The sequence below is a fragment of the Dipteris shenzhenensis genome, chromosome 18 (genome assembly GCF_047967505.1).
Source record: "Dipteris shenzhenensis isolate YYH24624 ecotype China chromosome 18, Dip_SZ_1.0, whole genome shotgun sequence".
NCBI classification, from domain to species: Eukaryota; Viridiplantae; Streptophyta; class Polypodiopsida; order Gleicheniales; family Dipteridaceae; genus Dipteris; species Dipteris shenzhenensis.
Genome location: NC_141613.1, coordinates 38773111 through 38793412, shown reverse-complemented (window position 1 = coordinate 38793412; position 20302 = coordinate 38773111). Strand labels below are relative to the sequence as shown.

The 20302-nt window shown below is 43.8% G+C and overlaps 1 protein-coding gene across 1 annotated transcript in view; it reads left to right on the top strand.

The window, feature by feature from the left end:
• LOC147891207 (uncharacterized) overlaps positions 1 to 20302 on the top strand; it is a 101486-nt gene that overhangs the window by 15041 nt on the left and 66143 nt on the right. Inside the window, exon 2 of the mRNA XM_087389179.1 lies at positions 4376 to 4492. Within this exon, the coding sequence (XP_087245305.1) occupies positions 4376 to 4492 (117 nt within the window). The remainder of the gene's footprint in view (positions 1 to 4375; positions 4493 to 20302) is intronic.

The window sequence follows — 20302 nt, the reverse complement described above, 5'->3', positions numbered from 1 at the left end:
TCTTCAAAGGGACTACACTTGGGGGATGGTGGCCTGGTTGAGTGAGGGAGGACACTTGATAGTTGTATAGTCCCCCCACCTGGCTGTTAGCCCCAGTACCAAAGATCCCCTAGTTGAATCTGGTCCACGGAGGCTTGCCCATCGGACCGTGGTTGGAGAAGGCGTGTGGAGGGGTAGTGCCATTGTTGCTCTGCTGGTCTTTTGGAGATGATCCCGCACTACCTCTGGAGCTGTCGTAGCGCAGCGAGGATCTGGATGGGAGACCTCAGGATCATGACCCGTATGCAGAGTCTTCAGAGGGACTACACCTAGGGGATGGTGGCCTGGTTGACTGAGGGAGGACACTTGATAGTTGTATAGTCCCCCTACTTGGCTGTTAGCCCCAGTACTAGAGATCCCCTAGTTGAATCTGGTCCCTCCTGATGTAGTCCCTCCCTGATAGGGCTTAGCATGTATCTCATGCAGGTTCACTTCCGACTATTTCTTTTCATTGGGCTCAGCATGTATCTCATGGCTCAATAAGAAGCAAGACCGAGTGTCTCTCTCCAGAAGTGAAGCAAAGTACAAAGCTGTGAATTCAGCCACTAAGAAATGTATATGGTCGAGGAAGCTTCTGCATGACTTGCATCATGCTCAGGATGGTGATGCAGCTCAAATCTTCTGTGACAACCAGAGTTGCATTGCTATTGGAAACAATTCTGTATTTCATGCTCACATGAAACACATTGAGAATCACTATCGTTATGTGCGGGATTGTATTACAGATGGATTCATCGACCTCACATATTATGCCACTGAGGGGTATGACTGCAAGTCCATTTTGCTGTGGGGTATGACTGCATGAATATTGCTGCTTTATGCCATGCTCCTGCAGGAACCTTGCAAACTCATTTGAGAGGTACTCTCCCCCTCCATCTGACCTTAGGCATTTTATTTGCAGGCCTGTTTCTTTCTCAACCATAGCTTTAAAAGCTTTGAAATGCCCAAACACTTCACTTTTCTTTTTCATAAAATACACCCAAACTTTTTTGCTGTAGTCATCAATAAAAGTGACAAAATAATGACAGCCTCCAATAGATGCAGCTTTAGTAGTCCACACATCAGAGTGGATTAATTCCAATGGCCTCTTACTCTCTTGAACATGTCTAGGAAATGGTTTCCTTGCCTGTTTTCCAAATTGACAGGCTTCTCATACCTTATGCATTTCTGCAACCTTGAACTTAGGCAATCCTGCAACAATGTTTTGGGCCTGCATTAATTTAAGTCGCTGTACATTAACATGACCAATGCGTTTATGCCAGATATCAATATCTGCAACTACACCGGTCCCATGTGCAAACATTGCTGCACTCAATTCAGGCATGTCCGCATCCAACGTAAACATCCTGCCCTTCTTCTTCCCTTTTGCTATCAAGCGACCTTTATTAGGATTAAATCTGACCTGCAAGCCTTGCTCAACCATTTGACCAACAGAAACCAGGTTCTTGGTGATATTCGGGACATGAAATACATCAAACAGGTATTTCTTTTTCCCATCCTGCATTAGGACTACACCTAAAATCAGGTGTAGTCCCTCAGTCCCAAACGCTAGTTGTATAGTCCCACCACCTGGCTGTTAGCCCCAATACCAGAGATCCCCTAGGCAATGAGCTGGGTTTCTCTGGAACAAGCCGGTTTTTCTTTTAGCCTTTTCCAGTTTTTTCCATACTCAGCACCTTTGGGGCTGCTGTTTTGTATGAAGTCTTTCAAGCAGTTCTTTTCTTTGAAAAAGAAAAAAAGAACAGGTCATGCATAATATTGAGGCAATTACAATAATGAGCAAGAGGCTAGGTCGCTAGGATGAACGGGGCGGATCTCAAATGATGGAAAAAGCGAGGCATATTACATTGAGGGTTGCAGTGGTTGCTTGTTTATGCCTCAGAGGAATGATTGTCGGGCCATCTCCTGTCATCACCTGTAAAGCATTTTTCCTTGAAAGAAATATGCTTTGTTGGAGGACCCTCTCTACTTGATCTAGTAGAGGAGTAGGGCTTTGATGGGGATGGGGATGGGAGGAGATGCCAAAATGCGGAGATATATTGAATGCAAGAGTCATGTTACAAAGAATGACTCAAATAAGGAATATATCCTCTACAAAGGAAGCTAATCCTAATACTAATGGTAGGGGGGGAAACCTCCTTATTAGAGGGAAAAGTGTCCCAAGGGTGCGTTCACACTACGCTACTCATAATCTAACATTTCAGCCATATTGGAGCCTTCTCTCTTCTTCTCCCTTTCCAGCCTGCCCTTGTTTTTGAGCTTTGAGTCTTTTTGAAACTATGTTTGCCCCAGGTTATGTGTTCAGATGACAACCCCTTGGTCTAGTCAAAGGGGCTGACATAGTAGCATCCTTGACACCCTTTGCCATTTGAGTACCCTTTTACTTGGCAGCTTTAGGTAGCATGGTTGGCCCTGTTAGAAGTGGACCAACAGAGGGTACGCACAGCGAAAGACTGATAGAATAGCCTAAGAGCTCACACAGTGTGTGTGGGGTGTGGAATCACAAACTTCTGTAACTTAAGTGCATCACATAGATGTGCAAACTAGTAAATAGACAATGATCCAGCCAGATATAGAAACCACCAAAATAATATATTTATGTCCAAAGCTATGGACACAATACAAAAGAGAGAGATCCAAAGTCCCACCAGAGCGCGGTCCTTTGATCTTACCACAAGGTACTTCTACTATCTGCAGGATATCTCTAGAACACTGAGCCCACGTGCTCCACCTCGAGCGTATGTAGACTCTTCGTCCCGATCCCTTCCACCTTGCTGTCCGGGAGCCAACCTAGGTGGGCAGCACTTGAGCTAGGTCTGCAGCTCTACAGCCCACTTGTCTCCTCCTGGATAGAGGCCCATAGGTGGCTGATCTGCTGCTCCTTCTGCTCCCTGAACTGATGCTCCAAGTGATAATAAATGAGGGCCTGGAGGCCCTCCTTTTATAGGCCCCCAAGGGCTGCTGCAAAAACCGACCAGGCAGCGTCATTCTGGCCGACCAGTCTGCTGCTGGTCCAGCACTTTAAGGGCTCTCAAACTGAGGCACTTTGTCCCACACTTCTAGGGCTTTAGCCCTCCTTTCAAGGCAGGGTCCCAGCTCCCTTGGTCTGCCCTATATAAGGCCTGGTTGTCTGCCTCCAAGCAGCCCAACCAGACTCTATCTTGGCCGACTCCCTCTGCTGATCTGCCCCGCCCTGTTGTGCCATCTCCAAGGCCCTGCTGCAGGTCGTACACCTGCCCATAGACCCGCCAAACAGTTCACCTCCAAGGCGCCTATACCCCAGGATACCTTTGCCCTCTGGTGCTGCTCCAAACATGCCTCTGACAGGTCAAATACAGGCTGAACCTCCATAGCCAACTTTCCATCCATGAGCTTCGTTTGTTGCAGCCCCCATGGCTCCTCCAGGTTCTTCTTTCTTTCTCTGATCTTTGCCCCCATGGCAGCCATAGTTCTGCCCATGTGGCCTTCCAGCAGTTCACAGATCCACCCCCCCCATGCTCTCCTCATATGGGGGCTTACAGATGGGGAGGTGACCTTTCCATCAGGCCCTTACCCCCACGAGCTGTCACATCCAATATTGGTTCTAGACAAGCCTCCCTTTGGAGGGAGACTACATCTTGGAAGTTATTATATATGGTCTAGGAGTGCTATTCCAGCACCATGGATGTTTAGCTCCTACCCCAAATTGTGCCATTCCCTTTCTAGGGGGTCCATGGTGCTGGTTCTCCTAAGCGCCTGGGAGCAGAGGGAATGCAGAAACAAAATCTATCCCAGCTTCCCATGGGAAGGGGAGAGATTTGTAAACATAGCAAGCTGTCTTTTTTAGAAGATTGTGGGTCAGTCAAGTCAAACCTTGCTCTAAGTACTTGTGCATGTATGTCTATTGGAGTGTGGAGGAGGAGAGGGAGAAGATAGGTCGTCCCATCTGAGTCGACCTGTATCCCTTCACCTCACCCTCTTAAGCTTCCCTAGATAGACATTCCCAACTTAAAACACTTCATTTATTGCAAATGTTGGAGACATTCAGTGTGCTTGAACAACTTACAATATGCTTTCCTACAATTAAGTAGATGCTGCAAGTGTATGCATAATGATTTTCCAACAAGTTTTTTGTGTGTTGTGGTGCAATTTATTCTTATAGTGGTTTCACACAAGATACGTTTAATTAAAGTAATTGATTTTATAGTAATTGTTCATCCTCTTGCAACACAACCATCTATTTCCTATATCTACTGTGCTGTATGATTGTGTAATTTATCAAGATTCTCTTGATGCTTTATTGCGTAGAAACATTTTCCATGATCTTGTGCTAAAACCTATGCAATTATTGTTTCAGGTCAGGATCTATGGAAGCAAGATAAAGCAGAATCTGAGCAAGAGCCTTTTAGTTGTTTGCCTTTTTTCTTCCCACCTTACCCATGGGGATTGAACCAGGGCAAAAAAAAAAGTGATGGTAACATTTCTATGCTCTTTTATTAAAAAAAAAGCAGCTGGAAGATTTATTACTTTGAGGTCAGCTACGTGACTTGGGAAATTAAATACATGAAAAGTGTGAATCAACAAAACTTTAATAGATGGAAAGAGGGATGAGAAAAGAAAGAGTAGAGGGAAAGAGAAGAGGACATATAGAGGGAATAGTAGAGGAGAGAGGGAAAGAAAGGAGAAGAGAGGAGTAAAAGAAAGGAGAAGAGAGGGAAAGAGTAGAGGAAAGAGGGAAAGAGTAGAGGAAATTTTTAGATTACTACATTAGTATGAACAGTTGAATTTTCGAAACAAATTGCTTCTTTTTTTTTTAAGCATCACAAAGCATAGTTGTAAAACTTGATTTAATGAAACAAACATGAACTATAAGATCAAGCTCATTCATCGTTAAATCACCATTCAGCTAATAAAGAATAATGACGTCAAACCATCATGAGATAAAAACTACTTGTCTTTATTAACAGGACTACAAAATTGGCCATAGGGCCATGGAAGTCAGCTTCTAAATTAATGCACTAACTGGTTACTGCACATGGAAAAGGAGTAGTGTAACCCACATAAGGTTCCATCGAAAGAAACATTATTTGGCAACCCATGTTTTGACTCTTTCTCCAAGAATTGAACAGCTCCAAAATCATGATCTGACAGTTTTCCTGGCAGCAAGTTTCAGCTCCAAAATAGTGCTGTAGCAGCTCCAAAATCCCAGCCCCTCAGCCCTCTTTGCCTCTCCTCTCAGTCCCTACCTCTCCACCTCTCAGCCTCTCCCTTTTCTGCACTCCATCTCCCCCTCCCCTCCCTCTCCCCTCTCAGATCCTCCCTCTCCCTCTCAGCCTCTCTCTCAGACCCTCTTTTGGATTCAATCATCAGTACGTCCCCCTCAACATTAGCAAACTAGATGCCCAAATAGTAGTGCAACCGGCCCATATATGACATTGCAAATGATTTCCGCAAATCTGCCTTGAAATCTGTCATCCACATAAAGAATTAAAACAAAAAATCCTTATTCACTCTTCCGGATATAAAGAGTGGCCTCTGTAGGGCTATTTTATAATTCTAGGCATAGCAAAAATGAATGTATCTTCGCATACCATACCTGCGGTGCTGCTTCAAACCATAGAGGGCCTGTTTCAGGCTGCATACTGATTTTCAGAATATGTAACCTCAAAGCGTGGAGGTGGGGTGACATAGACTTCTTCCAGTAAATCCCCATCAAGAAAAGTGGTCTTAGTGTCCAGCTGGCGGACCTTACAATGCTTGTGGGATGCAAGAGCAATGACACACCAAATGGTTGTGATGCATGAGGTGGGAGTGAATGTATCTTCAAAGTCAATGCCATGTTGTTGGGCATAGCCATTTGCAACAAGGAGGGATTTGTAGCGATCACAACAGTGCCATCAGCTTTTTGCTTCAATTTCTAGACCCACTTAGTGCCTATTTCACACTTGTCTGCTGGCAGGTCACACAATTCCCATGTGCCATTCGTGTGAATGGAATCAAGTTTAGCTTTCATGGCATCCATTACTTGTTATCAAATGCATTCTCATGACAGAGAGGTTCCTCGTTGCATGTAGTAGCAATCAAAGCATCATGAAGCAAATTGGCATCCATTTGTTTTTTACCACCTTTGGTGCGAGCAGCCAAGGGCTCAGCTTGCTTTCTGTCCCGTAGAGTATCCAGGAGCCACCTTGGAACTCGTTTTTGCGGTCTAATGACAGCCCTCCTACACCTCCTGCTCTAGGTGCTTTGCCTCCTTCACAGGAGCAAATTCAGTGGGATGGTCGTGATGCCAAAGCACATGCCTTGATTGCTCTTTCAGTGAAACGGGTTATTATCCCTCATATTCGGTCTTGCAAGACAGCTAAGCAAGCATGGGATCAGCTTGCATCTTTGTATCAAGTGCGGAATGAGGCGAGGGTTGCCTATCTCTGTAGGCAGTTGAAAGATTTAAAGCTTGATGAGGGGAGTAACATGGATGCCTATCTCACTAATGTGATTTGAAAGAGCAGTTGGCCAACATTGATGAGATTATGCCTGATTCTCAGCTGGTTTCTACTACCCTTGATGGGTTGCCTGATTTATATCAAGGCTTTGCTACTACATTGAGGTTGGTTGCAGGGGGTGATGCCAATCATTTCTCATTTGACCAGCTTGTTGCTCTTCTTCTTGAGGAGGAGCAAAGTCGTGTGAATCGCAATGCTACTATGGCTAGTGATCAAGCATTTGCTGCCCATCATAAACACAAAGGTAAAGGCAAGGTTTCAGTTGGAAAGCCCCCTCATTCCCATGCTGATCATTCACATGGTGCCTCTTCTTCAAGGGATAACAAAAAGAAGAAGAGATGTAATTATTGCAGGAAACTTGGGCATGATATTTCTGAATGCAGAAAGCGCATAGCAACTGAAAAGAAAAAGAAAGAGTATGGTCTTGCAGTATCTGGTTCTTCTAGTACAAAAGATCGACATGAGTCTGCTAATTTCAGACAAGACCAGCATTGGTCTTTTTTGGTTACATGTCAGTATAATCTTGATGCTCATGATGCTTGTATGGCAGTTTCAGATGTTCGTGATGCGTGGTTCTTTGATAGTGGTACTAGCAAGCACATCACTTCCTTTAGGAAGTTATTCAGCTCATTGGAGCTTACATCTAAGAGGGGGAGTGTCACATGTGCCAATAATGCATCATATACCGTGAAAGGTATTGGGCAAGTTGCTCTTACTTCTGTCTTTGGTGGTATTGTCACTCTAGAGCATGTGCTTTATGTTCCAGGCATTCATAAGAACCTCATTTCTATTTCAGTCATTGCTACATGTGGCTTTTAGGTTATTTTTGATGGTGTGAGGTGTGCAGTGTATGATGTTACACATGCCTCTACCCTAGTTTTGACTGGCACGTTGTCTAGCGATCTTTACAGACTTGATGCTTATGACAGATGTTCAGATGATGATGCTGCACTTGCCGATGCACATGCCTTTGCTATTGATTCTACCATGGCAGATACTCATTTGTGGCATGAGAGGTCTGGACACCTCAATTTTGGAGCCCTGGTGAAGTTATATAAGAAAGATATGGTTGTGGATCTTCCCAAAATGCATATGCCTACCAAACATGTTTGTGAACCATGCTTGGTAAGATGCACCGTGCTACGTTTCCCAAGGATGGCAGAGTTGGTGCTTCACGTAAGCTTTATCTGGTTCATAGTGATGTTTGTGGACCCATGAGGGTTGCAGCTCTTAGGGGATTCTACTATTTTGTTACTTTTATTGATGATTTCACTAGGTACACTTGGATTTTCGCATTGAAATCCAAGTCTGATGTTTCTTCATGCTTCAAGCACTTTATTGCCTTGGCTGAGAATGAGAGTGGGCTGCACATTGCTCACATTAATATAGACAGGGGGGTCAAATTCATGTCGAAGGAGTTTGCTGTTTTTTTGGCTTCCTGTGGCATTAATCATTGATGCACGGTGCTTTATACTCCTCAACAGAATCCTGTGGCTGAGCGGAAGAATAGATCAACGATGGAAATGGTCAGATGCATGTTGAAAGGCAAACATTTGCCTAATAGGTTGGATGCGGTCATGTGTGCAAATTACATCTTGAATAGATGTCCTACAAAGGCATTGCATACTATCACACCTTATGAGGCTTGGACAGGTCGTAACCCTCGCATTTCTCACCTGAGGACTTTTGGATGCTTAGCTTATGCTCATGTGCCTTCACAGAGACGTACTAAGTTGGATGATAAAGCTGTTAAATGCGTTTTTCGTGGGTATAGTTCAGAGAGCAGGAGCTATAAGCTATATCAACCCTGCACGGGCAAGTGTTTTGTCAGTCGGGATGTTGTGTTTGATGAATCTTTCACTATGCCGTTGCTGGACTGTCAAAAACAGCCTGTTGTTGATGCCCCAGACATATTTGACAGCTTGATGCCTTTGTTTCCATCCGATGCTCGGGATGATGTTCCATCTGAGGTTGTCCCTCCTCCATCTGTTGGTCATTTGGAGCCCCATGTGCATGCAGAAATTCAGCCTGATATGCCTATCATTGATGAGGATCATTTGCACGGGCTCTTGACCAAGAAAGAGCAGAAATTCAAGAGCCTGAAAAGGTACCCCGTTGGATCCTTGACACATTAAAAGACAGCAAACAAGACACTCCTCTGCCAGCCCGTACGAGAGCAGTTGTCTAGAAAGAGCATGCTAGTTTTGTTGCTTATTCTTTGGTTGCTACAGCATGCAATGAAGAGCCATTATGTCATCAAGATGCCTTTCAGAATGATTGTTGGATGAAGGCCATGCAAGCTGAATTGGATTCTATCCATCAGAATGACACTTGGGAGTTGTGTGATTTGCCTTATGGCAAGAATGCGATTGGAACTAAGTGGGTTTATAAGATCAAACGGAAAGCTGATGGTTCAGTGGACCGTTACAAAGCCCGTCTTGTTTCTAAGGGCTATGCTCAGCAACATGGCATTGACTTTGAGGAGACTTTTGCTCCCACTTCCAGGATCACTACCATTTGCATCGTTATTGCCTTTGCTGCCCACTTTCATTGGCAAATACATCAACTTGATATTAAGACAGCTTTCCTTCATGGGCATTTGTAGGAAGAGATCTATGTTTCCCAACCTCCTGGCTTTGAGGTTGAAGGTTCTGAAAGCAAGGTATGCCGTGCTTGAAAAAGGTCCTCTATGGATTTAAGTAGGCACCTCAGGCTTGGTATTCTAGAATTCATTCTCATTTGCTCATACTTGGCTTTCAGAACAGCCCTACAGAGGCTACCCTTTACATCCGCAAGCGTGGGATAAATTTGCTGATTTTAGTCCTTTATGTGGAGGACACGCTTGTAATTGGGACACATGCTCAGTAAATTGCAGATTTTAAAGTTGATTTGCAGCATACATTTGCTATGTCTGATCTTGGTCTTTTGCACTACTATCTCGGCATTCAATTTGCTAGCAGTGAGGGGGGCATTTTAATGTCACAATCCAAGTACATTGGACAGCTTTTGCAGTGTTTTCAGTTTGAGGATTGCAAGCCAGTATCCACACCATTAGAGACTGGTTTTCACTTCTCTTTTGAGGATGGCAGCGGTACATGTGATGTCACTCTTTATCAGCAGGTAGTTGGTTATTTGATTTACCTATGCCATACGAGACCTGATGTACAGTATGTTGTCTCATAGTTGAGCAGATATACACACAGCCCATCTATGCACCACCACTGGCATGCCGTGAAGCGTGTTTTCAGATATCTTAAAGGCACTGAGCATTTAGGCCTTCTTTATGGGGCTGATACTTCACTTGTCATGCATGGGTTCACTGATAGTGATTGGGCTGGTTGTTCTGACACTCATGTGTCACATAGTGGCAACTGTTTTATGCTTGGTACTTCATGTGTTTCTTGGTTCAGCAAGAAGCAGAGTACAGTTGCTACTTTTAGCTGTGAAGCTGAGTACAGAGCGGCTTTTACAGCTACAATGGAGTGTGTTTGGCTTCGGAAGCTACTTGCAGATCTTTGTGCATGTCGAACTGCTCCTACTGTCATCTTCACTGATAGTCAGAGTGCTTTGGTTGTCACACGGAATCCAGTTTTCCAAAGCACATTGAGGTTCACTATCACTATGTCAGAGAGCGATTATCAGCAGGTGATATTGAGTTTGTCTTATGTTCCCAATGAAGACAACTTGGCAGATCTTTTTATGAAGGCTCTACCTTGACCTAAGTTTGAGGCTTTTTGGCAAGCTTTAAACTTAGTATCTTTTGTAACTTGATCTGTTGTACTCTGTAGAGTCATAGGTTGCTATATCCTACGGGACGAACATGTGCAACCATGACACTAGATATTTAGGTATCCTGAGCCATGTCCAGGATACTTCAGCCCATACCATGGAGGGGGGTTGGTAGGCTATCTCATGGGCTATCCATAGATGCCACTTATACCTTGGTATGAGCCTTGTAGGCCTAGTTATAGTCAGTTAAGACTATAAGTACAGCTAGTTTATGTACCATCTATGTCAGTTAGGACACTTAGTCCAGTTAGGGCAGTTAGCCTAGGGTTTTGTTATGTTGGCTCTCCCTTGAGCCTCCACACTTCAGTTTTGCAGCAATCTATTACTACATCTTGTTTTTCTCCATTGTGCTTCCATTGCTTCCAACATCCAACATTGAATTAGCAGATAGGTTATGTTCACAATCACCCATGCGCCGTCTAGGAGCAGCCTGTCTCATTTGGGAGCAGTCGGCCATGACACCATGGCTCTTGTACCCCCGCCACCAAGTTTTGTGTGAGGCGCAGCTGCAAACTTCCATGGGCACCCCTACAAATTTTTTATTAAAAAATTAATTGTTAGATTAGATTTAACACATGTTAGTTTAGTTTGATTGGGTTAGGCTCGTTGGTTAGGTTAGTAGTTGTGCATTGGTTTAGTTGCTTGGGTTAGGGTTAACTTAATTGAGGTTAGGATAAGTTCTAGCTTAGATTAGGTTAGGCTAACCAAGCATCCTAACAGTTCTACGGGTCTTAGGGTAGGGCCTCCTGACTATCCTAGGTGACTTAAGAAACGCCCCCCCTCCCCAAAAAAAAAAAGGGAGGAGGGAAAAGAGAGCTTTTTCAGCCTCTTTTCAAAGATGTCCACAGCCCCGTTTGGGCTCATTCAGGTGATAAGGAAAAAAAAGGAAAGACAACCAGGAATTTTGTACTTCACCACGTCAGATAGCTGAGACTTCATAGGGATCAGCTGCAATGTGGGCTCGTAGATGATGAGCTTATGAACCAAGTTCCAGAGCAGGTGTCTTTGTATTAGGCACCGAGACAAACCCCCCACAAAAACTGACTGAACATGGATCACACAGACTCAGAGAGAGCCAAAAGACTACACAGCCCGAAACAGATAAACTTAGAACTGAACTGAACTGAACTTTCCCCCAAAACTCAGAGAACAGTCAGCCTCAGAATACTATAAACCCACATCCCACACTCCTAAGCTTCCATCAAGGACAACAGCTTGTAACTCCCACAAAGCTGCAACAGCGCCACCTCCTCTCCTTCTCTATCACTACCCAGCTCGCTTAGGACAACCATCATCAATGAAAGGTCACGTTCCATTGCGCCTTAGCCTGCAATTCCTTGGTCCCTCTATCGCTTTGCATATGGAGTTCATGGAGTCTCTGTTGCCCAAAGTCCTTCAGCTACCAGAAAACAATACACAGCTATGCCTCAAGCTGTCCTAATCCATGAATCATCACCAACCATGCACCAACCTGATTGAAGACACTCCCAGCAATAGCCCTGCTATCTTCGTTTCTCACGGAGAGCTTAGCTCACATGTATAGCGTCACCCGCACAGCCAAGTAGCTTCCTCAATCAGAAAAAAAAACAGCCTTTCCATATGATCTCAGTCAGACCACGCATTCTCTGCATCAGCTCACATGCAAATGTCCGTCCGTCCTGCTTGTATGGTAGCCATGCTCAGCCAACTACAAACAGCTCGCTATTTTTGGAGATCTCCAGTGCCAAGGTCTTCTCAGCGCACACAAGCTCACAAATTCCCTTACGTGAAGACAATCAACAGTGTCCGCAATAGCTCTTCTCTCCCATTCGATCTAAATTCACCATGTAGCTGTAGCAACGGAGCACCCCGAGTTTATCCTTTCCAAACTTGGAGTCCCTTTGTGCCAAGCATGCAGTCGGAAATCCCCATCCCATCATGTACATAGGCCTTTTTTTGATGGGCGCTTAGTCTCTTGCTTTCATCTACGAGACTCCTAGTTACGTGTATCGCTTCCTCTTTTCTTCAGAAATTCTAGATTTCTCTACACGTGATCGATCGCAATCGAGACGCTCTACATTCCATGCTACGTAGCCGCCTTTGCATGAGCAGGATGCCTTCCCAATCAATCCAGCCACCTCAGCCTAATTTGCCACCTCATCAGTGACATTTTACCACTCCCATTAAAAAAATGCAAATATCCCCCCAAGGCACATTAAATGCACATTTTGGACCTTTAGTCAACAATTCCCACACACATTAGCATGCACATAAAAGCGTGCATGCACCCCCGTACACAAACATGAAAAGCCCCTTGACGTGGGCACCAAAACATATCAAATTCCCATAGCATGCAAGTCCACATTGACTCAAAAAAATAAAATAAAGAAACCCTTCATGACTTGATTTACATGACCCCAAAAACATTTCACTTGACCACACACTGGACACCCTTGCTCTGGAATTCTGGTACAACCAGATTGCATCTCATCATTTCCCATGAAGTCCCTGCAAAACATACTTTATTGTCTCAAAAACTAGACATTAGTCCATCATGCTTGTGAAAGACATTGTCCTATCATTTTGCCCATCCCCAAGTCTGCAGATATTATGTCTTGCAGATAGGGGTATATAAGATTTGCATTTCTTCAAAGATATCCTCATCCATGAGGTCTTCCGGCTTGTCTAGTTTCATCACAGTAGGTCCACAACTGCCTATACTCATGATCCTATGAAAGTATTTCTTTAGTCTGAAGCCATTGACTCTATTCTTGTGCTGCTTGATAGATCTTAGCTCATATAAAACTATTGCATGTAGTAAGAAAAAGAGAGATCGCTATCTATTCCAAGAGCTGAGCAACTAGTGCATGAAATAATAGTGAAAGATATGAAAAACAGTCTTGTTTATTCATAGGCGACAGCTTTATTTATCTCCTCAACTCAACCGAGCTTGTTGGAGTTACAACTCACACACACTTAGCTACAACAACTGATTGACAGAGGCACCGAGCCATGAACTATGGGAGACTGTCGCCACGCTCATCACGATCGGCTTCCAAGGCATAATCAAGTGCACCAACTCCAGAGACAACTGCGCCACTAGCAACCCATGATCACAGGAGAGACTACGGCCCTTAATCTCTCTCTCAAGGTACTCCATGCAGCCAGCCATGCAAGTGACAAGTGGCTGATCCAGTCCCTCCTTTCAACCATGCTCTAATATTGACCAACCTAGAGTTTGCTTACACCAACACCCCCCTCAAGCAAAAGGGAGGGCAATGTACATCAGAGAATGCTTCCCGACACAGCAAGTCAGGGATAGCAAGAAGTTTTTTATCATCCACATGGCAAGTGAACGGAAAGTAAACATCTTCTCAAAGCAAGAGAGAACTCTGATCATCATGCCTTTGGACAAGACAAACTTAGGTATTATTATTATGCAAATCAAGAATCTAATCTACGCTGTCGACTACGTATGAACACGGAATTCAGAATGCCCATTCATCTCCATCGCTTGAACTTGCAACACACAGTCCCGCGACCTCCTCTGCTACATGTGTACTTTCTCCTTTGTTCTTCTGAGCAATATCATCTCGCTTTTTGAAGCAATATTCTTCTCTATGTCCAAGCTTGCCACAATATCCGCATTTCTGCCCGTCCTTGTTCTTTGCTTTGGATAACTTGCTTACGAGTGCTTGTTCCTGATCGATGGTCAGTACCTTGCGCCTTCCTTCATCCAATAGCATCGAAATCATCTCTGAGAAAGTTGCATCATTGTTAACTCTTAGGATCTTGACAAGATCGTCATAGGCTGGTATAAGACTGGAAAGAAGTACAGCCTTATAATCATCATCTTCCATTTGAACACCAAGATCAGTAAGCTGCCTAAGGATAGCGCGCATTCGATTTAGATGCTCTCCAAGCGTCTGATTTTCCGTCATCTTCAAACCGAAAAATTGTTGCTTCAGTAATACCTTTGAGTTTTGAAGCCTCGATCCAAACAAAGTCTCTACTGCAGTCCAGTTCTTGCATGCCGTCTTGGAGAGATCAAGATAGTGGCTATACCTTCCACCAAGTGCTTGCCCGAGAATTCCTAGAGCCTTCTCATTCCTTTCTTCCCATCGATCCACCAATTCGGGGGAGTCATGTGCCTTTTTCCCAGTCAGTTTCTTCTCAATACCTAAGACTATCGACCAAAAGCCCTTCTCCATCAAATACAATCGAAGCGTGAGCTGCCAAATCGGGAATTTAGTGCCATTGTAAGTAACCAGCTTCACCGCATGTTCAGATTTATTCTCCATCTTCTCTAGCTCTGATACCACTGATGGATCTTAGCTCATATAAAAGTATTGCATGCAGTAAGAAAAAGAGAGATCGCTATCTATTCCAAGAGCTGAGCAACTAGTGCATGAAATAGTGGATGAAATAATAGTGAAAGATATGAAAAACAGTCTCGTTTATTCATAGGCGACCACTTTATTCATCTCCTTAACTCAACCGAGCTTGTTGGAGTTACAACTCACACACACTTAGCTACAACAACTGATTGACAGAGGCACCGAGCCATGAACTATATGGGAGACTGTTGCCACACTCATCACGATCAGCTTCCAAGGCATAATCAAGTGCACCAACTCTAGAGACAACTGCGCCACCAGCAACCCGTGATCACAGGAGAGACTACGGCCCTTAATCTCTCTCTCAAGGTACTCCATGCAGCCAGCCATGCAAGTGACAAGTGGCTGATCCAGTCCCTCCTTTCAACCATGCTCTAATATTGACCAACCTAGAGTTTGCTTACACCAACACTGCTGACCATCCAAATCCTCAAGTTGATATGAGCCATTTTTGAATTTCTTTGTCACACGAAAAGGTCCATCCCATTTGGTCACAAATTTCTTCTTGAAGGTAGAATCCAAACTACTGTTGTATCTTAAAACTAGATTACCTTACTCGATTTTCTTATCCGTGAATTTCCTGTTTGCTCTCTTCTGATTCTCCTCTTGAATTAAAGCATAATGTTCCACCGCCTTTTGTCTGTCTAGTTGTGCTTCTTGCAAATCCAATAACCGGTTCTAGAAAGTAGAATTTGAATCCTCGTTTATCTTCATTAACATATGTAATGCAGGAATTTCTACTTCCAAGGGTAATAGAGCTTCTTTCCGGTAAACAAGATGAAATGGTGAAAACTGGGTGCCTTCTTTTATGTCTGTTGGGAGAAGCGAGAACTTGGCTGCAGACTTTCTCTGCAAGGATGCATGATGATCAGGGTGTTCACAGAAACCCGACTTATCCAGAGGTGAGGACAGCTTTCTTGGACAGGTTTATGTGTGTTAGAGATCCTGATGGCATTTGGAGAGGGCTATGTTTATTGCACCAACAACCGACTCAATTAGTGGAGGAGTATGTCGGTAAGTTCACTGTGTTGTGGAATAAATGACAGGTGGCCTTATTACCTGAAGTTCCTCCCAGACTCATAAAAAAGGATAGGTTTGTTGCTGCGGAGATAAGGATAAAGATTGAATGTAAAGAGCTGGTCACTTATGAGGATGCTCTTAGGGTAGCAAAAGAGAAGCAAAGGAAGCAGATAAGATTGTCACAAATGATGCAAGAGATGCCAATGGTTCAGCATGTGCCTGAAATTCTCTCTCATGTGAAGCCAGAAATACACAAGCCTGAAGTCAAGAAGGAGGAGAATATAAAAGAAGAAATTCATGAAATGTCGGAGCTTATGAAGAGTTTGAGTTTGAATTTGATGAACGGTAGGGAAAGAGGTAGATCATCGGGTGGTTATGGCAGAGGCAGCGTGCCGTCTTCAAATAATTCAGGCCCGTGGCAGGCAGGATGATGTTAAGGGTCATTTGCACCTTGTGTCTAGTGCTTTAATTGTGGAGAGTGGGGACATTACAGCACACACTATGATAAGCCTCCTTGTGCTGGAGATGATGTTTATCCATTGCCAACAGGGTTAAATTGGCGGGCTGTAAATCCAGTAAAGAAGAACTCTCATAAAGGTACAATTAAGCTGATGTCTGTCTTAGAGTTGCCAGATCTTTTACCTGCTGTAGAAGCCTGGCATAAAGGAAAGGGTTTTGGAGAGGCCTATATAGATGGGATGCACAGATTTGTGTGATTACCCAGGCTTGTGTAGAGAGATTAGGACTGAAGATATCCCGCTCCTCTAGTTATCGCATCAGATGCTATTGGTGCTATCCTTTTGCAGCAGGGAGAGGGTTCCAGATATATGAGGCCAGTCTATTATGCCAGCAGGGTGAAGAGTGAAGTAGAGAGGAAGTATTCACCGGCTGAATTGATCCTGGCTCGCCTCTTGTATGCCTGTATGAGATTTCGGTCTTATCTATTGTCAAGGCCTTTTGTGGTTTTCACCTCATGTTCACTACTGCCTCATATGTTGAAATAATACAAACATCTCCAGGAGCATTATTAAATGGATAGTAGAGTTACAGGAGTACTCTTTTATCTTCTTGGTTGAGAACTCTACCAGAGCTTCCTTGGCTGATCTCCTCACCTATAAGGAAGGACCTATTTTAGTTGAAGATGTGGAGAAGAACACTGACATGAATGAAGAAAAAGTACTAGAGGATGCATTTGTTTTACACTTTGATGGATCTTACAAAAAAAGTTTAAATAAAAGTACAGGAGGAACATATTCAGGATGCAAGTACGCAAAGGTGGCATGGGATACTTTAGCTAAAATGTACAGTACAAATATGCAATAGGGTGAATGAACATAGTGTAGAAGTAAAAGATGCAAGTCAGCCTAGTACCTCTGGAATCCATAAAGCCACTGCAGAAGAGAAAGGGAAAGATAAGGCAGTTACATTTGGCTTGTTGGAGTTGGAGGAAGTTAAAGATGTCATGCCATTAGGGAAGAGAGATAGAGAAGAGGAGGTTGGTCTGAGTGCAAAGAAGGGGAAGTAGTCTGAGGAGATGCTGACCTACCAAAAGAAGAAGAGCAGGAAGCCCAGAAGGAAGTACAGAACTGCAGATTATCCCATGGGGAAGGAGCAGGGAGATTATAATTTGGTGGAAGATCTTTCAGCAAGGAAGCCGGACATTACATTTGCCCAAATGATTGGTCTATGCCCAAAGCTTAAAAAAGTCATTTATGATCCTGGAGGAAAGGAGATTCGAAAAATGGGAATTCAGCTCGAAGCCAGCAATAATAATGAAGCTGAATATGCAGCCCTCTTCAAAGGTTTAAAGTGTGCATTAGTCTGGTTATTAAGAGACTCATGATTAAGGGAGATGCTCTGTTGGTTGTGAAGAAAATTTTACGTGTCTGGAAGGTTAAGCATGTTCATTTGAAGAGATGGATAAGCGTGGTGAAGAAACTATTAAATCGATTGGATGCTGGACACTCCAGCATATTGAAAGAGGTAAGAATGTAAATGCAAATGATGTTGCGCAGGAAATTACAGCAGCTTATGTTGGTGCAGTAGGAGTGCAGAAGCCCTTATACAAAGGAAGGGAGACATTGGCTTGTGAGGAAAGCTTCCTGTTAACTGGTAAAGTGCCTGAAGAAGTTCCGAAACAAAGAAAATACAGATTTATTAAAAGCTGTACTTCTTATTGTCTGATAGATGATGTTCTTTACATGAAAGGGGCTGATCTGGTGCTCAGAAGAATTCCCTGGCATGAGGAAGTTTTTCATATTCTACAAGCTAATCATGAGGGAGTATGTGGAGGACATTTTGCTTTCAAAATCATGTTGAGGAAAATACTTACAGAAGGGTATGTGTGGCCATCCCTCCAGAGAGACATAAGACATTGGTGCAGGTCATGCCTACAGTGTCAGCAAATGAGTAAGAGAATCTTACATCCAAAACTCAGAAATATCATGGTTGCTTATAATATTTTTGAGAAATGGGGAATAGATGCCATCGGTCCTCTACCCATGACAACTAGGGGAAATTGTTATGTGCTGACAGCTGTAGACTATTTGACGAGATGGGCTGAAGCACAAGCAGTACGGGCTATCAATGCGAAATCTGTATGTAAATTTGTGTATGAGGATATTTGCTGTAGATTTGGTGTGCCACTGGAGTTGCTTTCTGATAGAGGTCCAGGTTTTTCAGGAGTGAACTGTGTGAGAGATTACGGAGAGAGAGAGAGCAAGAGAGTGAGAGCTGGAAAGCTGAAAGCTTGAGAGCTGAGTTGCAATAGAAGAGTGTAAAGAGTACAACTGAAAGTGTGTGAGATAAGGTTTTGTCCTAGTGACAAAACCTTAGTAGTCACTAACCATAGTTAGTGAACTAACTGCGGTTAGGGGGAAAAACCTCTTAAAGAGGGAAAAGTGCCCCTAACTAGCTTATTAAATTACATTGGTCACTGCTGAATTATATCTATAATTCTAACACCCCCCTACAGTGCCAATGTCATGTACAAGGCTGATCAATCACCAAACGGATATAAGTCCAGGGCACTGCGAAATGCCTCAAACTTTTCACGTGGTAGTGCTTTGGTGAAAATATTTGCAACGTTGTCATGTGTGGACACAAAGATCATACTGATCTCTCCTGCATGCAACTTCTCTCTGACGTAGTGATAGTGAACCTCAATGTGCTTCGTGCGAGCATGAAACACTGGATTCTTTGCCACTGCAATGGCACTCTGACTATCAGTGAGAATTGGAGAAGGACCCTCCAAAGATAGATGAAGATCAGCAAATAGACGTCGCAGCCAGACACATTCAACTGTTGCTGTGAAAGCTGCCCTGTACTCAGCTTCACATGATGAGGTAGCCACTGTAGATTGTTTCTTGCTCAGCAGGAAATGCAAGATTTACCCAAAAAGAAACAATTGCCACTAGTGGACTACCTAGTGTCATAATCACCAGCCCAATCTGAATCACTGTAGGCATGCATCTGCAAGTCACCCCCCCCGGGAAATAGCAAGCCAAAAGACTTCGTGCCCTGCAAATAACGGAAGATGCGCTTAATTGCCTACCAATGCATAGTTTTTGGGCTGTGCATGTACCTGCTCACCTGAGATACTGCAAACTGAATATCAGGTCTAGTGTTGTAGAGATATATGAGGCATCCAACAGCCTCACTGTAAAGTGTGGCATCAACTAATTCTCTTGCATCATGCATTGTGAGTTTCAGCCCTGGCTCCATGGAAGTGGATATGGGCTTACAATCATGCATGTTAAATCTGTCCAAGAGTTTATGTACGTACTTCGACTGAGACATAACAGTGCCACGTCTCTCATGAGAGAACTGGATCCCCAAATAAAAGTGAAGCAGCCCCAAATCTGACATGTCAAAGTTGGTCTGCAAATCAGCTTTGAAATCTGCAATTTTGTCTTCATTGGACCCTGTGAGCAGTAAGTCATCGACATAAAGAAGGATGACTAAAATTTCCCCCCCATCCATCTTGATGTAGAGAGTGCTCTCAGTAGGACTATTGTGCAGCCCCTTGCTGGTCAAAAAGGCATGAATCTTGGCATACCATGCACGAGGGGCCTGTTTCAGCCCATATAAAGCTTTGTTTAGCTTGCATACTTGAAGTGCATTTGCTGTAGTTTCAAAGCCTGGAGGTTGTTTGACATACACCTCTTCCAGCAAGTCCCCATTTAAGAAGGCTGTTTTTATGTCCAACTGATGAACATTCCACTCAAAAAGTGCAGCCATTGCAATAACTGATCGAATGGTGGTCATCCGGGATGTAGGAGCGAATGTCTCCTCATAATCTATGCCCTTTTTTTGAGCATAGCCTTTAGCAACCAGCCTTGCCTTGTATCTGTCAATGGAGCCATCTGGCTTCCGTTTGACCTTGAAAACCCATCGGGTGCCAACGGCATGTTTACCTGATGGCAAGTCTACAACATTCCAAGTCTGTACAGACGGTACCCCTTGCTTTCTGCGCTGTAACTAACAAATATGCACTTAATGGCTTTATCTGACAACTTGTGCCTAAATTCAACTGGCACATGAGCATAAGCAAGGCATCCAAAGACTCGGAAATGATCCACTGAAGGCTTTCTCCCA